General features: G+C 46.1%; 1 protein-coding gene across 1 annotated transcript; it reads left to right on the top strand.

The window, feature by feature from the left end:
• Window positions 1-819: 819 nt before the first annotated feature.
• Window positions 820-1,401, top strand: LOC112184638. The gene has a single exon (XM_024322887.1). The coding sequence runs from the start codon at window positions 820-822 to the stop codon at window positions 1,399-1,401; it is 582 nt and encodes a 193-aa protein (XP_024178655.1).
• Window positions 1,402-11,840: the final 10,439 nt, after the last annotated feature.

Below are 11,840 nucleotides of genomic sequence, written 5' to 3'. Positions count from 1 at the left end.
CGTATTCTGAAAGTTGAGCGCCGCACACTACCTTCATGGCTCGCACAGCCTGATCCACCAGATGATCTAGTGGTCGCGGTGCTAGAATCTATTGATGTGGATTGGCGCATCCCGCTAGTTGATTACCTCAAGCGACCGGACCCCACAGCTGACAGGAAGATTCGCTTTCTCGCTCTGAATTACTTCCTCAGGGGTGATGAGTTGCGACGACGTGGGGAAAATGGCATAGATTTTCTGTGTGTCTATGGCCGCGAAGCAAAATGATTAATGCGTGAAGCGCACACAGGGATATGTGTGGCTCATCAAGCGGGACCTAAGATGCGATGGCTTATTAGGCGGCATGGTTATTACTGGCCCAGCATTTTAAAGGATTGTATTGCATTTGCCAAAGGGTGTGAAGATTGTCAAGCACATGGTCCAGTCCAGCATATTCCCACCATTCCCATGCAGCCTATCATCAAGCCCTGGCCTGCGCGGGGCTGGGCGTTGGACTTGATTGGGATGATCCATCCCCACTCTTCTCTCCAACATAAGTTCATCATCGTCACCACTGACTTCTTCACCAAGTGGGTTGAAGCGGAGCCTTTGAAGGAAGCCTCCGGCGCCACCATTCGTCAGTTTATTTTTCGTAACATTCTCTGCAGGTTTGGTATCCCCGAGGTGCTCGTCTCAGACCGGGGGGCAGCGTTCATGGGAGGTCATGTCGAGCAACTTGTCAATGATTTTGGCATCTAGTTCGTCCACAGCACTCCGTATTATGCTCAGTCCAACTGCCAAGCAGAAGCTAGCAACAAGATAATTATTACCCTACTAAAGAAGATGCTGGTAGAGAACCCTCGACAATGGCACGATACTTTGTATGAGACACTCTGGGCTTATCGCACATCCAAGCGGAATCCCACGGCTACGACACCGTATGCGCTCATGTTTGGTCACGACGCTGTATTACCCTTGGAGATCAACGTTCATTCCTTACGTGTGCAAGAGCAGCATCATTTGATCGGTGAGGATTACGTCCAGGCGATGTGGCAAGAACACGAAGATTTAAGCGAGCAACGCTTGGCTGCTTTGGACAATTTGGTAATGGAGAAACAGCGTATCGCCCACGCCTATGATAAGAGGACACGTGGTCATAGTTACAAGGAAGGAGAACTTGTTTGGAAAGCCGTTTTACCCCTAGGCGAGAAGTTGACCGGCCACGATAAATGGACTCCGCGATGGGAGGGACCCTTTGTCGTTCACCGTATCTTGGAGCGTGGAGCTTTTCACCTCAGAGACGTCGATGGCGACATCCATCGCAACCCCATCAACGGGCATTTCTTGAAGAAATACTACCCTAGTGTTTGGGAGTTCGACGACCCCCTTGATCAGCTTCCTGCCCAGACTGGGGGGCAACCATAATCTTCATCGGCTCGCATCCATTCTCTATACTGTTCAGGCTTTTGTCTTGTGGCCTTCGATTTGTGTACTTGCTCCACCGATCAACATTGGGGGGCAACTCTATATCTATTCAAGCCTTATTTGAGGCCATGTGTACGTAATAGCCTATACATGAGGCTTTATTATTGTATCTAAATTTTAAGTCTACTTATTTATCCTTGACAAAGTGTGTTAAGAATGTGCATGAGGGCCTATACAAGAGGCTTTATTATTTAGGTTAACAATCGCTTGCAATTTTTTGGCAAATGAAAAATTTTTGCTCAAAGAAAGTTTCATTCATAAAGTGGCTTTGTGGCCAAAGGCATACAACAAAAAAGACCAGTACAGTTACACTTGTAATTATAAGGCCAAAGGTGGCTTTGAAGATCGCGAGAAACATGAAGTTTAAAAATGGCTGGATCTGGTTGCGGTAAGAAGGATCTGGGCACTACCGCTGGCACTCTTCCTCTCTTCACCCAGATCCTCCTCCGATCTGAGTCACCACTGCTGTCATCTGTACCGGAGGAAGAGGGAAGGAAATAATCCATCATATCCCTTCCCTGTGACTATCCTCCAGGTTGGAGATGGTATCCAGAGCGAGCGCGACTCACAACCACATCTACCTCCTGGGGAAAAACAGAAGACTCGTAGTTGAGCCCCAGAGGTAGACCGCGGAGGAAGAACAGTAGGCCTCAAAGTGGCCTTCCACCTCTCCGCCTCTTGCTCCTCGCGGACAATCGGAGGAGACGGACTCCTCAGAATGCGGCTCTGCCGCGTTAGGAGCGTGACGTGTTCTTCGGTTTAACTGAGACTGGCAAGTTCGGCTAGAGTCCCAGAAACCAAAGACACGCCACCGGACCTGAGATTAGGCCATGAGGCCTACCCAGGTCTTGAGATTAAGCCATGAAGCCTATAGATTTGTGGCTAAGGGTGAGATCATGGGAGGAAGATTTTAGAAACTGAAGAAAGAGCAGCAAAGCTTGCGAGGTTATCTCTGGAAAAGACATGATTGCTTGGTTGCCTATTCTCTCTGAGTGCAGGTATTTATAATGCCGGTCATAGTAATCCCAACCGCGCGATAGACAGTTGAAGTACTTTCAATGCCATCAATGAGAGAATCAATGGAGTTAAATGCTAGAATCTCGGAAATGAAAGGAATTAAAAACGCGTGGGAAGCGGGGCAGTCTTCAAGGAGATAACCGCCCAAATTGGGGTTATCTTTTCAACAGTTTCGATGTCAGTAGCTACCGGAGTTAAAGTAATATTTGGGCCAAGCAAAGTGGGCTAAATATTAAATATTAATTATAATATTGTTCATACAAAACAAAAAGGGCCCAAACATAAGAGGCCTAAAGTTTTCGGCCTGCATGGGTCAAGCGAAGTAAGTGTTCATCCAGACGAAAACTAGTGTCGGCAGCAGCTCGTTCCGCTTGTCGGGCTACTTCGCGAGCCTGAGCCAAGTTTTGAGACATCGCTTCGAAGGCCGCTAGGGGTTGCTCTAACAGAGGTTCCTCATGCTCAAGCCGGGCTGTCACCGCAGTCAATTGGGCCTGAAGCTCTTGAATTTGGGTCCAAAGGTGATTCTGCGTAATCCGCAAGTCCCTGACGAGGATGGCTCTATCGCCCAAGAAGTTGCGAGATGTCTCTGTTTGTTGTGTTGTTGTGCAGGCCTCGATAGTGGGCCTGAGCTTGCCTGGTTTGCTCGGTTGCAGTCGCTTGCTCATTAATCCGCTCAGGAAGATTTTGTAGTAGCTCATATATCTCGGTAAACTCAGCCTCAGTGATGGTTCGCTCGCGGCGAAGAACCATCAAGTATTCCTGAGCTTTGGCGGACGCGCCCGGCAGTAAGATATCAGGGCCCAGAAGTCGCTGTAGCCCATCCCTTGCTTCATCTATAACTCCGGGAGGGGCCACTTCAAGTACGCGAACAAGCCTTTCTAGCCTGGAAGGAGGCTCAGGCGAGGGAGCATCTACAGCAGCCGCAACGGGAGCCTCTTGAGGCTCTACAATGGGGGTCGCTTCCGGCTCTGGTTCCGCATTTACCCCCGCTCTCACTTCAAGAGCATGGGGGGCAGGCTCTTGAACCACCATATCCTCACCAACTGGTTCAGCAGAATCAGCAACAGGTACCTCCACAGCAATAGCGGCTTCCTCAGTAGGACGGGGACTCTGTTATGAGCCCCCGAAAATTTTGTTTAATTTTTAGAAGGTAATTTTTCGCCAATGAGATTTTCTCAAGGTGATTTAAGTGAAGAAATCGATTTCGGAGATTGTTTTGGTGTCGAGACCACCTATTGCGCCTTATGATTTAAGTTTGGGCCGAGATTCTTTCATTTGGGCCCAGAAGGTTACTGAACTTTAGTGAGGCGACCGTTTGTCGAAGTTTCGAAGACGATAAATTGAGTTGTAACAAAGTTTTGGATTTTGGGTTTTTACGAGATCAAGTTTTGGGCCTATGACGAAGTTGAGAAATAACTTAGGAAGTTTTCGACGAAAAACGAATAAAAGAAAAGTTACGAGCTCAAAACAGAAAGCAGTTAGTTAGAGGAGTTTCGTAATCTGTCGCAAGGGTAAAATAGACATTTCGCACACGCAAGTATAAATAGGAAATCAGAAACCCTAAAATCTAAACTCTCTCATTTTCTCCCTCAGCCGCGTTCTTCCCTCTCTCTCCCTCCACGACCTCTAGCTCTTTCTCTTTCTTCCTTCCTCTGCCATCACCGGAAAACACATATCCAGCCACCATCTCACCACACTGCCTCCACCAATCGATGCAGCGCCCAAAACCGACCCTAACCCGGGGCTCGCCGTCGACATGCATTGACTCCGGCCTCCACCTGCGATCCTCCAAACCGCGACACCACTGCCTTCCTTAATCCTCCGATTTCCAGTCGTCGATTCACACCACCACTACCAGAAATTGAAGCACCAAGCCTTAGAGAGCAAAACCCGAACCATAGCCTCAAGCTCCGACCACCGGAAAACGCCATGCAAGCTCGCCGGAACTCGAGGTTTTGCCTATCTTCATTCTCCGATCTCCAGCTCGAATCGAACTTCAACACTCCAAAGCCTCGTCTCCGACCCGACGCCGGAGAACTCCGTATGCACCTTCGCCGGCGATCTGGGCTTCTGCAAAGCTAGGGTTATCACCTCCGGCCACGATTGAGCGAAGCCATCACCTTGAAGAAGCTTAGGACTGAACAAACCACCTTAATCCCTAAATCCCGACTTCGGACTCTGATCAGAACCACCGCATGGGCTACACGCGCCGGCACTGGCGCGTGAGCACCCCAACGCTGTCGTGTAATACCGCCGACGACCTCTCCTTGCTTCGGTAAGACGAGCTAAAAGCCTTCTTGGTTAATTGATTAAGTTTTAAATCCAGATTGGAATGGGTTATTAATCTTGAGTTCTTTGGTTGGCGTTCTGGAGTCCGGAACATGGAAGCAACGATGGGATTCTGAAGAAAAAGGGGAGTTTCTGGTAGTGTCATCTGATGGGTTAAAGAGGATGATAAAGAAACAAGAAGAATGCCAGATGCAGTATGTCATAGAGACTGGTCTCGATGGGGTTGAGTTAGGGTAAGAAATCCTAGCCTTGAACTTATGATTTCAGTTTTGTTGGGATATTGAAATTGATTGATTGAGCAGGTTGTTTTGTGGTGGAGAAAAACACCTGAATTGTTGGGTCGAGGACATTAAGCCGAGGCTACCAAAGAAAGGATTTGGAAAGGTTATGACTTATGAGAAAAGTAATGACATGATGAAGGAAATGGATTTCTGTTTACTGTGCTTGTATTGTATCACTTGAAATCGAAAGAAATAAGTGGAAATGGATAATTGCTTACTTTTATAATACTCGGCTGAATGTGAATGAGTTGGTGTGAATGAGGTTATGTGTGTGTGAACGGCTATGTTTGGCATAGAAGGAAATTGATTAATGAGAATGGACCATTTTTGAAAATGAGTTAATGTTGTGAACAATGTTAAAGAACGTGAGTAGTCACCGATGTTGAGCAGGGTTCGGAAATGAAAATGGTGGATTTTATTTGTTTGAGTTAAATTAGGATATTGGATTAACATTCATGAAATAAGGTTTAAAATCGGAGTATTCTAGTATTGCCATATCCCAAAGTTATCATAAGAAAGTGATCATTCAGGAATGGTAATTACTATTTGTTTGCTAATATTTAATGATTAAGTAAAAATGGTCAAACCGGTTTACTTGGAATACATTAAGAAAATAAGTATAATCACCATATCCCGAAAGGAGTTTGAAAGGTGAAATCATTCGGGAATGGTAATTATTATTTAATTGCTTAAGGTTTAAAAGCTAAATAAAATGAAGTCATACCGGTTGACCGAAATTTTAACATGGAAAGAAGTGTGATCACCATCTCCCGAATAAGCTTACTACGTTAAGTGAATTGTTCGGGAATGGTTACCATTAAGTATCGATTCAAGTTAAATTGGTAACTCATAAAGAAATTAAGCAAATGAGTTATGAATTGAGTATTTATCAGATTTAGTTTTTTTGTTAAAGGACTCGAGCGTGTGCACATGAAATTGGAAGAAGTATCGAAAGTCGGAAACGAAGCTAAGTTTGGGCGAGCACTCCATATCCAGGTAGGGTGAGTTGTCCCTTCCTTGTTAGAGGCTTTTCAGTATATGTAGAATGCTATATTAAGATAGTATGTTGCCTGCAATAACGTTTTTGGTTGTTCATTAGTCGATGCCTCGTGATACATGTGTTTTCAGAACTGATAATTGCCAATTGCGAAAACCGAGGCTAGACTTGCATGTTGAGATACTGTACCCTTGTATGTTTATACTTGTGACCTGAAAGTGAATGGGACCTAGACGCTTAGATTCCTAGGGATCCCATGGTGTCGATAACCGTGAACCTCCGGAGGGGGCTGTGCTCCTATGTTTGTCAAGGAAAGGTAAATACAGACAGTGAACCAGTCATAGGAGACTCAGAGCCAGGAAATGGACACTTTCGCTACTTGTAGTCACAAACAAGGACTACAGAGTAGTTGGCTGGTTCTCGAATTCAGGACGAACCAGGTCGGTCACCGATTTATTTTGGTTTAGTCGGCAGGTAAGTATCTCGGAGCTTGAAATTGTGTGAAGCATACTGCATATGCTTTATAAAAGAAATAAATGTTTGTGGTTGCCTATTTTTAAAGTATATTCGATAAACGTGCACAATATTATGTAGTAAATATTTTAAAGTATATTATTTTTCAAACCTAGCATGGTTGGGTCGGCCCCTACTGGGCATGCGAGGACGAAAACTCACCCCTACAACAGTGTGCAGGTTTTGAGTATGTGGTCGGGCAGCATACCGAGGAGGCACATGGCTCTGCTTGGCGCATTTCTCCTTGACTTTATCAAGAAATGGTTTTGGTCCTTTACCGGATTTTGAAGTAACTTGTTTATTTACTTTCTTATTAATTAATTAATTAATTTATTTATTTATTTCCTACTCGCTTACAAAAATTTCGGGAGACCCGTAACCTTGGGGCGCGTCTCCCATGCTTGTAGTTACTTAGTGATTTGTTTTACTTTCCAAATTGGGCTCCGATTGCAAGCCCAAAACTCTTAGCCCATTTCAAATTCCGCTTTTGAAAATGTGTTGCTTGGTTGCTAGAATGACTTGTCCAAGAAAGTGTTTTGTAAACCAACAGTTTGAACCCAAAAGGCCTTGCGATTTCGGGTTGATGAGTTATTGGGATGTCATTCGTGACATGTCGATTTCTCATTGGCTCGGGATCGCGGTGCTGTGGGACCCCTCTCTCGGGTCACCACATCTGCGGTTAAGGAAGAATTATTAGAATACATAGGGATAAACAAGAACTAAGGCATTTGCTTTGGAACGAACGTACCTCTGCGACTGGAGACTCGTGCAGGACTGCCATCGGTGCATGCTCTTGAGCTGCCTCATCGGGAATGGGATCAACCGCTATTTGCGCTAAGGGTTGTGCGGCTATCGGTTCCTCAGGCGGTGCGTCTGAAGGGGCCGTTCCCTCTTCTAGCTCTGGTGGACTGTTGTCTATGATCTGCACCGGAATTGAGGCCAATTGCGTCTTGCTCGCGGTGCTGGCAGGAGGTGGAAGATTACTCGAATCCGTGGGCGCCTGGGCCTGCGAGGCGGATGTTCCTTCGCCAGCAGCCGAAGAGCCTTCCCCGGCTTGTCCAGAGGATCGATGGCGAACCTGCGAGCAAAGACAATTATAGGAATTTGGCTAAAGGGTAAGTAAATTCTAACGTGGTTTTCCAGTCTCTTACCAGTCGGTCAGCAATTGGTTCATCTTCTTCCCACGGGTCAGTGCGAGAGTCCGAGCAGCTGTGCTTGCGAGCCAAAGCAGCTGCGACCTGCCAAAATCAAAAGGTTAGACTTAGCTCGCAGAGAGACATAATCCTAAGAGTAGAGGGTTCTTACAGTTTGCGGATTATCGTCGTCAGAGGAAGAATCTTCAGCTTCAGGCTCTGCGAGCACCGCTTTCTGCTTTCCAGACTGGCCGGCGGCCTGGGAAGCACTGATTGTACGGCGGCCAGAGCGTGGCGCGCTCCCCTGATACAGCGAAGGATGAGTGAAGGGAAAGCAGTGAAGGAAGATACAAGAGATAGAATTAAGATACTTACCTTTGGAAGGGGTTCGCGAATGACGATACCAGCCTGGGCCGGGCGAGGGACTCGCGCTGGTTGTGTTGCCGGAAGAGGCTGGGATCGTGTAGCATCCTCAGAAAAGCGAGCGAGCATTTCAACATTGGCAAGATAGGGGCTTTTCAATTCTCCAAAAATAGCCGCAAAGAGTTCATCATCCCGCTGAGCCCAGCAATTGACGGAGACCTCTTCCCACCATACTTCGTATCCTTCCTCAATCCCGTCCACGGTGTCGATAGCCTGAGCCCAATCAGGAAGATCAACCAGCGCGAGCATGCTTTGTGTTGGCATAGGCCCGAGAGGGGGCCCGAATCTGCGCCAAGAAGTGTTGTAGTTCCAGGCGTCGTATAGAGGAAATGGCACCAATTGGACAAGGCCGAATTGGCCAGCAAAGCGGTTAGGAGCGTAAAGCTCGTAGCTGAGTTCCTCGGCAGCGATCCTGATGTCTGAGCAGGAGATCGCGCGGCGAAAAGCCAAGCGCGCGCGATCAGTGTAGCGAGGATCGCCAGGAAGAAAGCCATATTCAAGTAAAGATGGGAATCTTCTATCCAAAATTATGTCACAGTATGGCATCTCATCCAAGAGGTACAGGTAAGAAAAACAATCGGAGTAGGGGGGATGAGTACCTTCCCTCGCGGCTGAACCACTGACCCAAGAGTTGGTTGGCCGGTGGAAGTAGCGGGATGTCATCGCGACGAAAGAATGGAAAGTAAGTTTGGATCCAGAAGTCCAAAATCCAAAAGGGGCCAGACATGCTAGTCTCAAATGGATGCATTGTGGCTTGATATAACATGCGGTAAAGGGCTCCTAGCACCGGTTGCCCGAGCCCGACGTTGCGACCGTTGTAGAGGGCTGTCCCCAGGAGAGTCCAAGTACCAGTGGGCTTGCAGGAAGAGGTGCAGAATATGAACTTGCAGAGCTAATACTCCAGGAAAGCGATTCCGCCGGTCGCATTATGTTCCCGGCTGTAATACGCCAACCATCGCGGGTAGGAGCCACTGTGGGCGCTACGACCATGCTGGGCCATGGTCGAGGTGAAGTTGGTAGAGTCGAATTAACCATGCAGATAGGGCTCGCCATCGATGGGTAAACCAGTGATGGCAAGAATATCCAACAGGGTAATACTCATTTGACCAAATCTAAAGTCAAATGTGTTGGTGGCGGTATTCCAGAAACAAAGAAAAGCAGCGAGTGGAGAGTGATTGCTGCCGCGAGGAAGATGGAAACATAGATCGATAGTATGTGTGATACCTGCTGCGTTCCAGCGAGCCAGATCCCGCGCCCGAGTTTCGCGATACCAAGAAGTGTCTGCTGCACTGATGGAGGATGGCCAATGCCCTATTTTGGCTCGATGGTTTTGGGCGCCCCAGCTACTGAAATCTCCAGGAGTCCTTCGGAGCATTGGAATGGGCCGACGGACTGGTAGGCCGTAGAGAGCGATTGCGTCGGATGGAATAGCATCTTGTGGCGCTGGACCCAGTCCGGTTTGATGGTCGAAGAATCGAAGGAGCAGGGATCGATGGATAGATGTTTGGAGATGAATGCGGGCACCGATGTTGGTTCCCCAAGTATGGGCAACTTTTTCGTTTAACTCTTCCTCTTGATCGATGACTATTTTCTTCGGGGGAGCCATTTCTAGGTTTCTGCGAGGGAGATATCGGAAGAAATGGATTTTTCTGGGTTTAAGAGACTGGAAGGGTTTCTGATGTGACAGGTCTTGCGGCCGTGGTTTAAATAAGGAATTTTGTGAGGGAAACGATACGACAGAAAGCGTTTTGTAAACGAAGGGAGGCGACCTTTATTAATGACTTCGTTTCAAGCGACCGGCGCGTTGTTTTAGTCCCCTTCAATCAGTTACATCTTCGCGGGCCTGATTTCGGGGCCTGGGGTGAAATGTTTGAGCCCAAAAGTATTTTTGGCAAGATCCTTTGGTGGGTTTAAGCCAGCGGGCCGATACCAACGGCCCAAAAATAAGCATACTTGGGTTTGGGGTATAGGTTCGCCCATTCCGTAGTCCATAAGGAAAACGAAACCTTATTGGAATCGAGTAGCAGAGATCGAATAAGAAACTTCAATCTATAATCCTTCTAAGGCAAGGAGCAGTCGAAACCCTGGGGTATAAATACAGGGTTAAGCAGCATAATTAAGGACCTCTCTCTCAAATCAATCAATCCCAGGGATTACAAAGCCTCCCCGGAGCAAACCTTCAACCTTGTTGAAACCTGGCGACCGTACTCTCAGTCTTAGTCTCTCAGAGCCGACTGTTAGTGCAACTGCCACACAGATACTACCAGCGAAGCAAGGGTAACGCCCTCGTAACCCAGCGAAGTTAAAGATACACTTTAGCAAACCCCGTGCTTTCTCAGAACTTCCCAGTGATTGCTCTTCTCAAGCTACAACGTTGAGTATCGATTTGGTGACCGAAGAGATCACACCCGAAGTCCTTATCCGTAAGGCAAAAGCCCTTTCCCGAAAGGCTAGAGAAGAACCCTGTGGTGAGCAGTGGCGGACCTACTTCAAGGCCTGACGGGGTCCGGACCCCCCAACGTTTTGCTATACAATTAACTGAGTTTATCAATATGGCTTCCAAGTTCCAATACAATGGCTTAATTGGACCCCTCTCCATTCTTCCAAACTGAAATAAATATTTTTAAGAAACCAAAGTTACTTCCTTTGTTGAATTTGATCTTGCAATGAAGTTTGATTGTTATTAAACCAAACTCAGTTCTTTATAGAATCATTATCAAGTATTAAATTTGTCATAAACTGTTCTTTACTATTATTGATATTGAGTTCATTTATAAAAAAATTCAAAATTGTTGAGTTAAAAATTAGATCTCTATAAATAAATAAAAATATTAATTTCACCTATAAAACTTTGTATACATAAATTTTATTTCTCGACCCCCTCAAGATTCAAATCCTGGTTCCGCCCCTGGTGGTGAGGTTGGTGCTCTCCTCATCCACAGCACTTGAAGAAGAAGTCAGGTCAAGGGACTACCCCGACGACTGCACCCCGCGGTGCTGGCACGCCTACGCAATCACACGTTCAAAAGAGACAGTTTGCACACCAACTGGTTTTGGAGCCAAACAAGTTCTATAAAATTCTGAGAAATTTCCCACCTTGACGAGGACCACCCAACTCAATAATTCTTGCACATGCTTGAATGTTTGATGCAATTTTCTAGGGAACCTTGACCTGACGTGGCTATAAGAGTTAGTACGTAGTATTTCTCATCTGCCTTATTTCAAACGTCATTGGATTTTGGTCACTTGTGGTTTTCACTTTAGTGAAGTCTTCTTTGAGTAATGGATGAGCCAATAATTTGGCACAGGACATGACATAAATTCCTGGTTGAACTTTTTGTCTTTGTCAAGAAAAAAAAAACGAAAGAAAGTAGGTTGGACCTAGTGTAACACGCAGTGCAGTCGATTGATAATTGTGAGTCATTTGAAATTTGTTTAATTGAATTGAAGTTCAATTGACACATTAACGATCGACGATTCATGAGTTTTCAAGAAATCAATATTATCTTGTTTGAAATCCATTTGCTTAGGTTCATTAAAAAACAAACATTTCTTTTTCTCTATAAATCAATTTTGGATTTTGAAGAATTACTATGAATAAGTTCATATATGATTTTAGATCTTGTATTCCCAACACCTATTTCGACTCGAATTACCATTCCATCCTCAACATAGCCCAAAAATGGAAGGATCAACATTTACACTACAAGTCTTTGCGTATGGACT

This window comes from Rosa chinensis, chromosome 2 (assembly GCF_002994745.2).
Source record: "Rosa chinensis cultivar Old Blush chromosome 2, RchiOBHm-V2, whole genome shotgun sequence".
NCBI lineage: Eukaryota > Viridiplantae > Streptophyta > Magnoliopsida > Rosales > Rosaceae > Rosa > Rosa chinensis.
The sequence above is the reverse complement of the archived record's forward strand: the minus strand, read 5'-3'. Positions and strand labels throughout refer to the sequence as shown.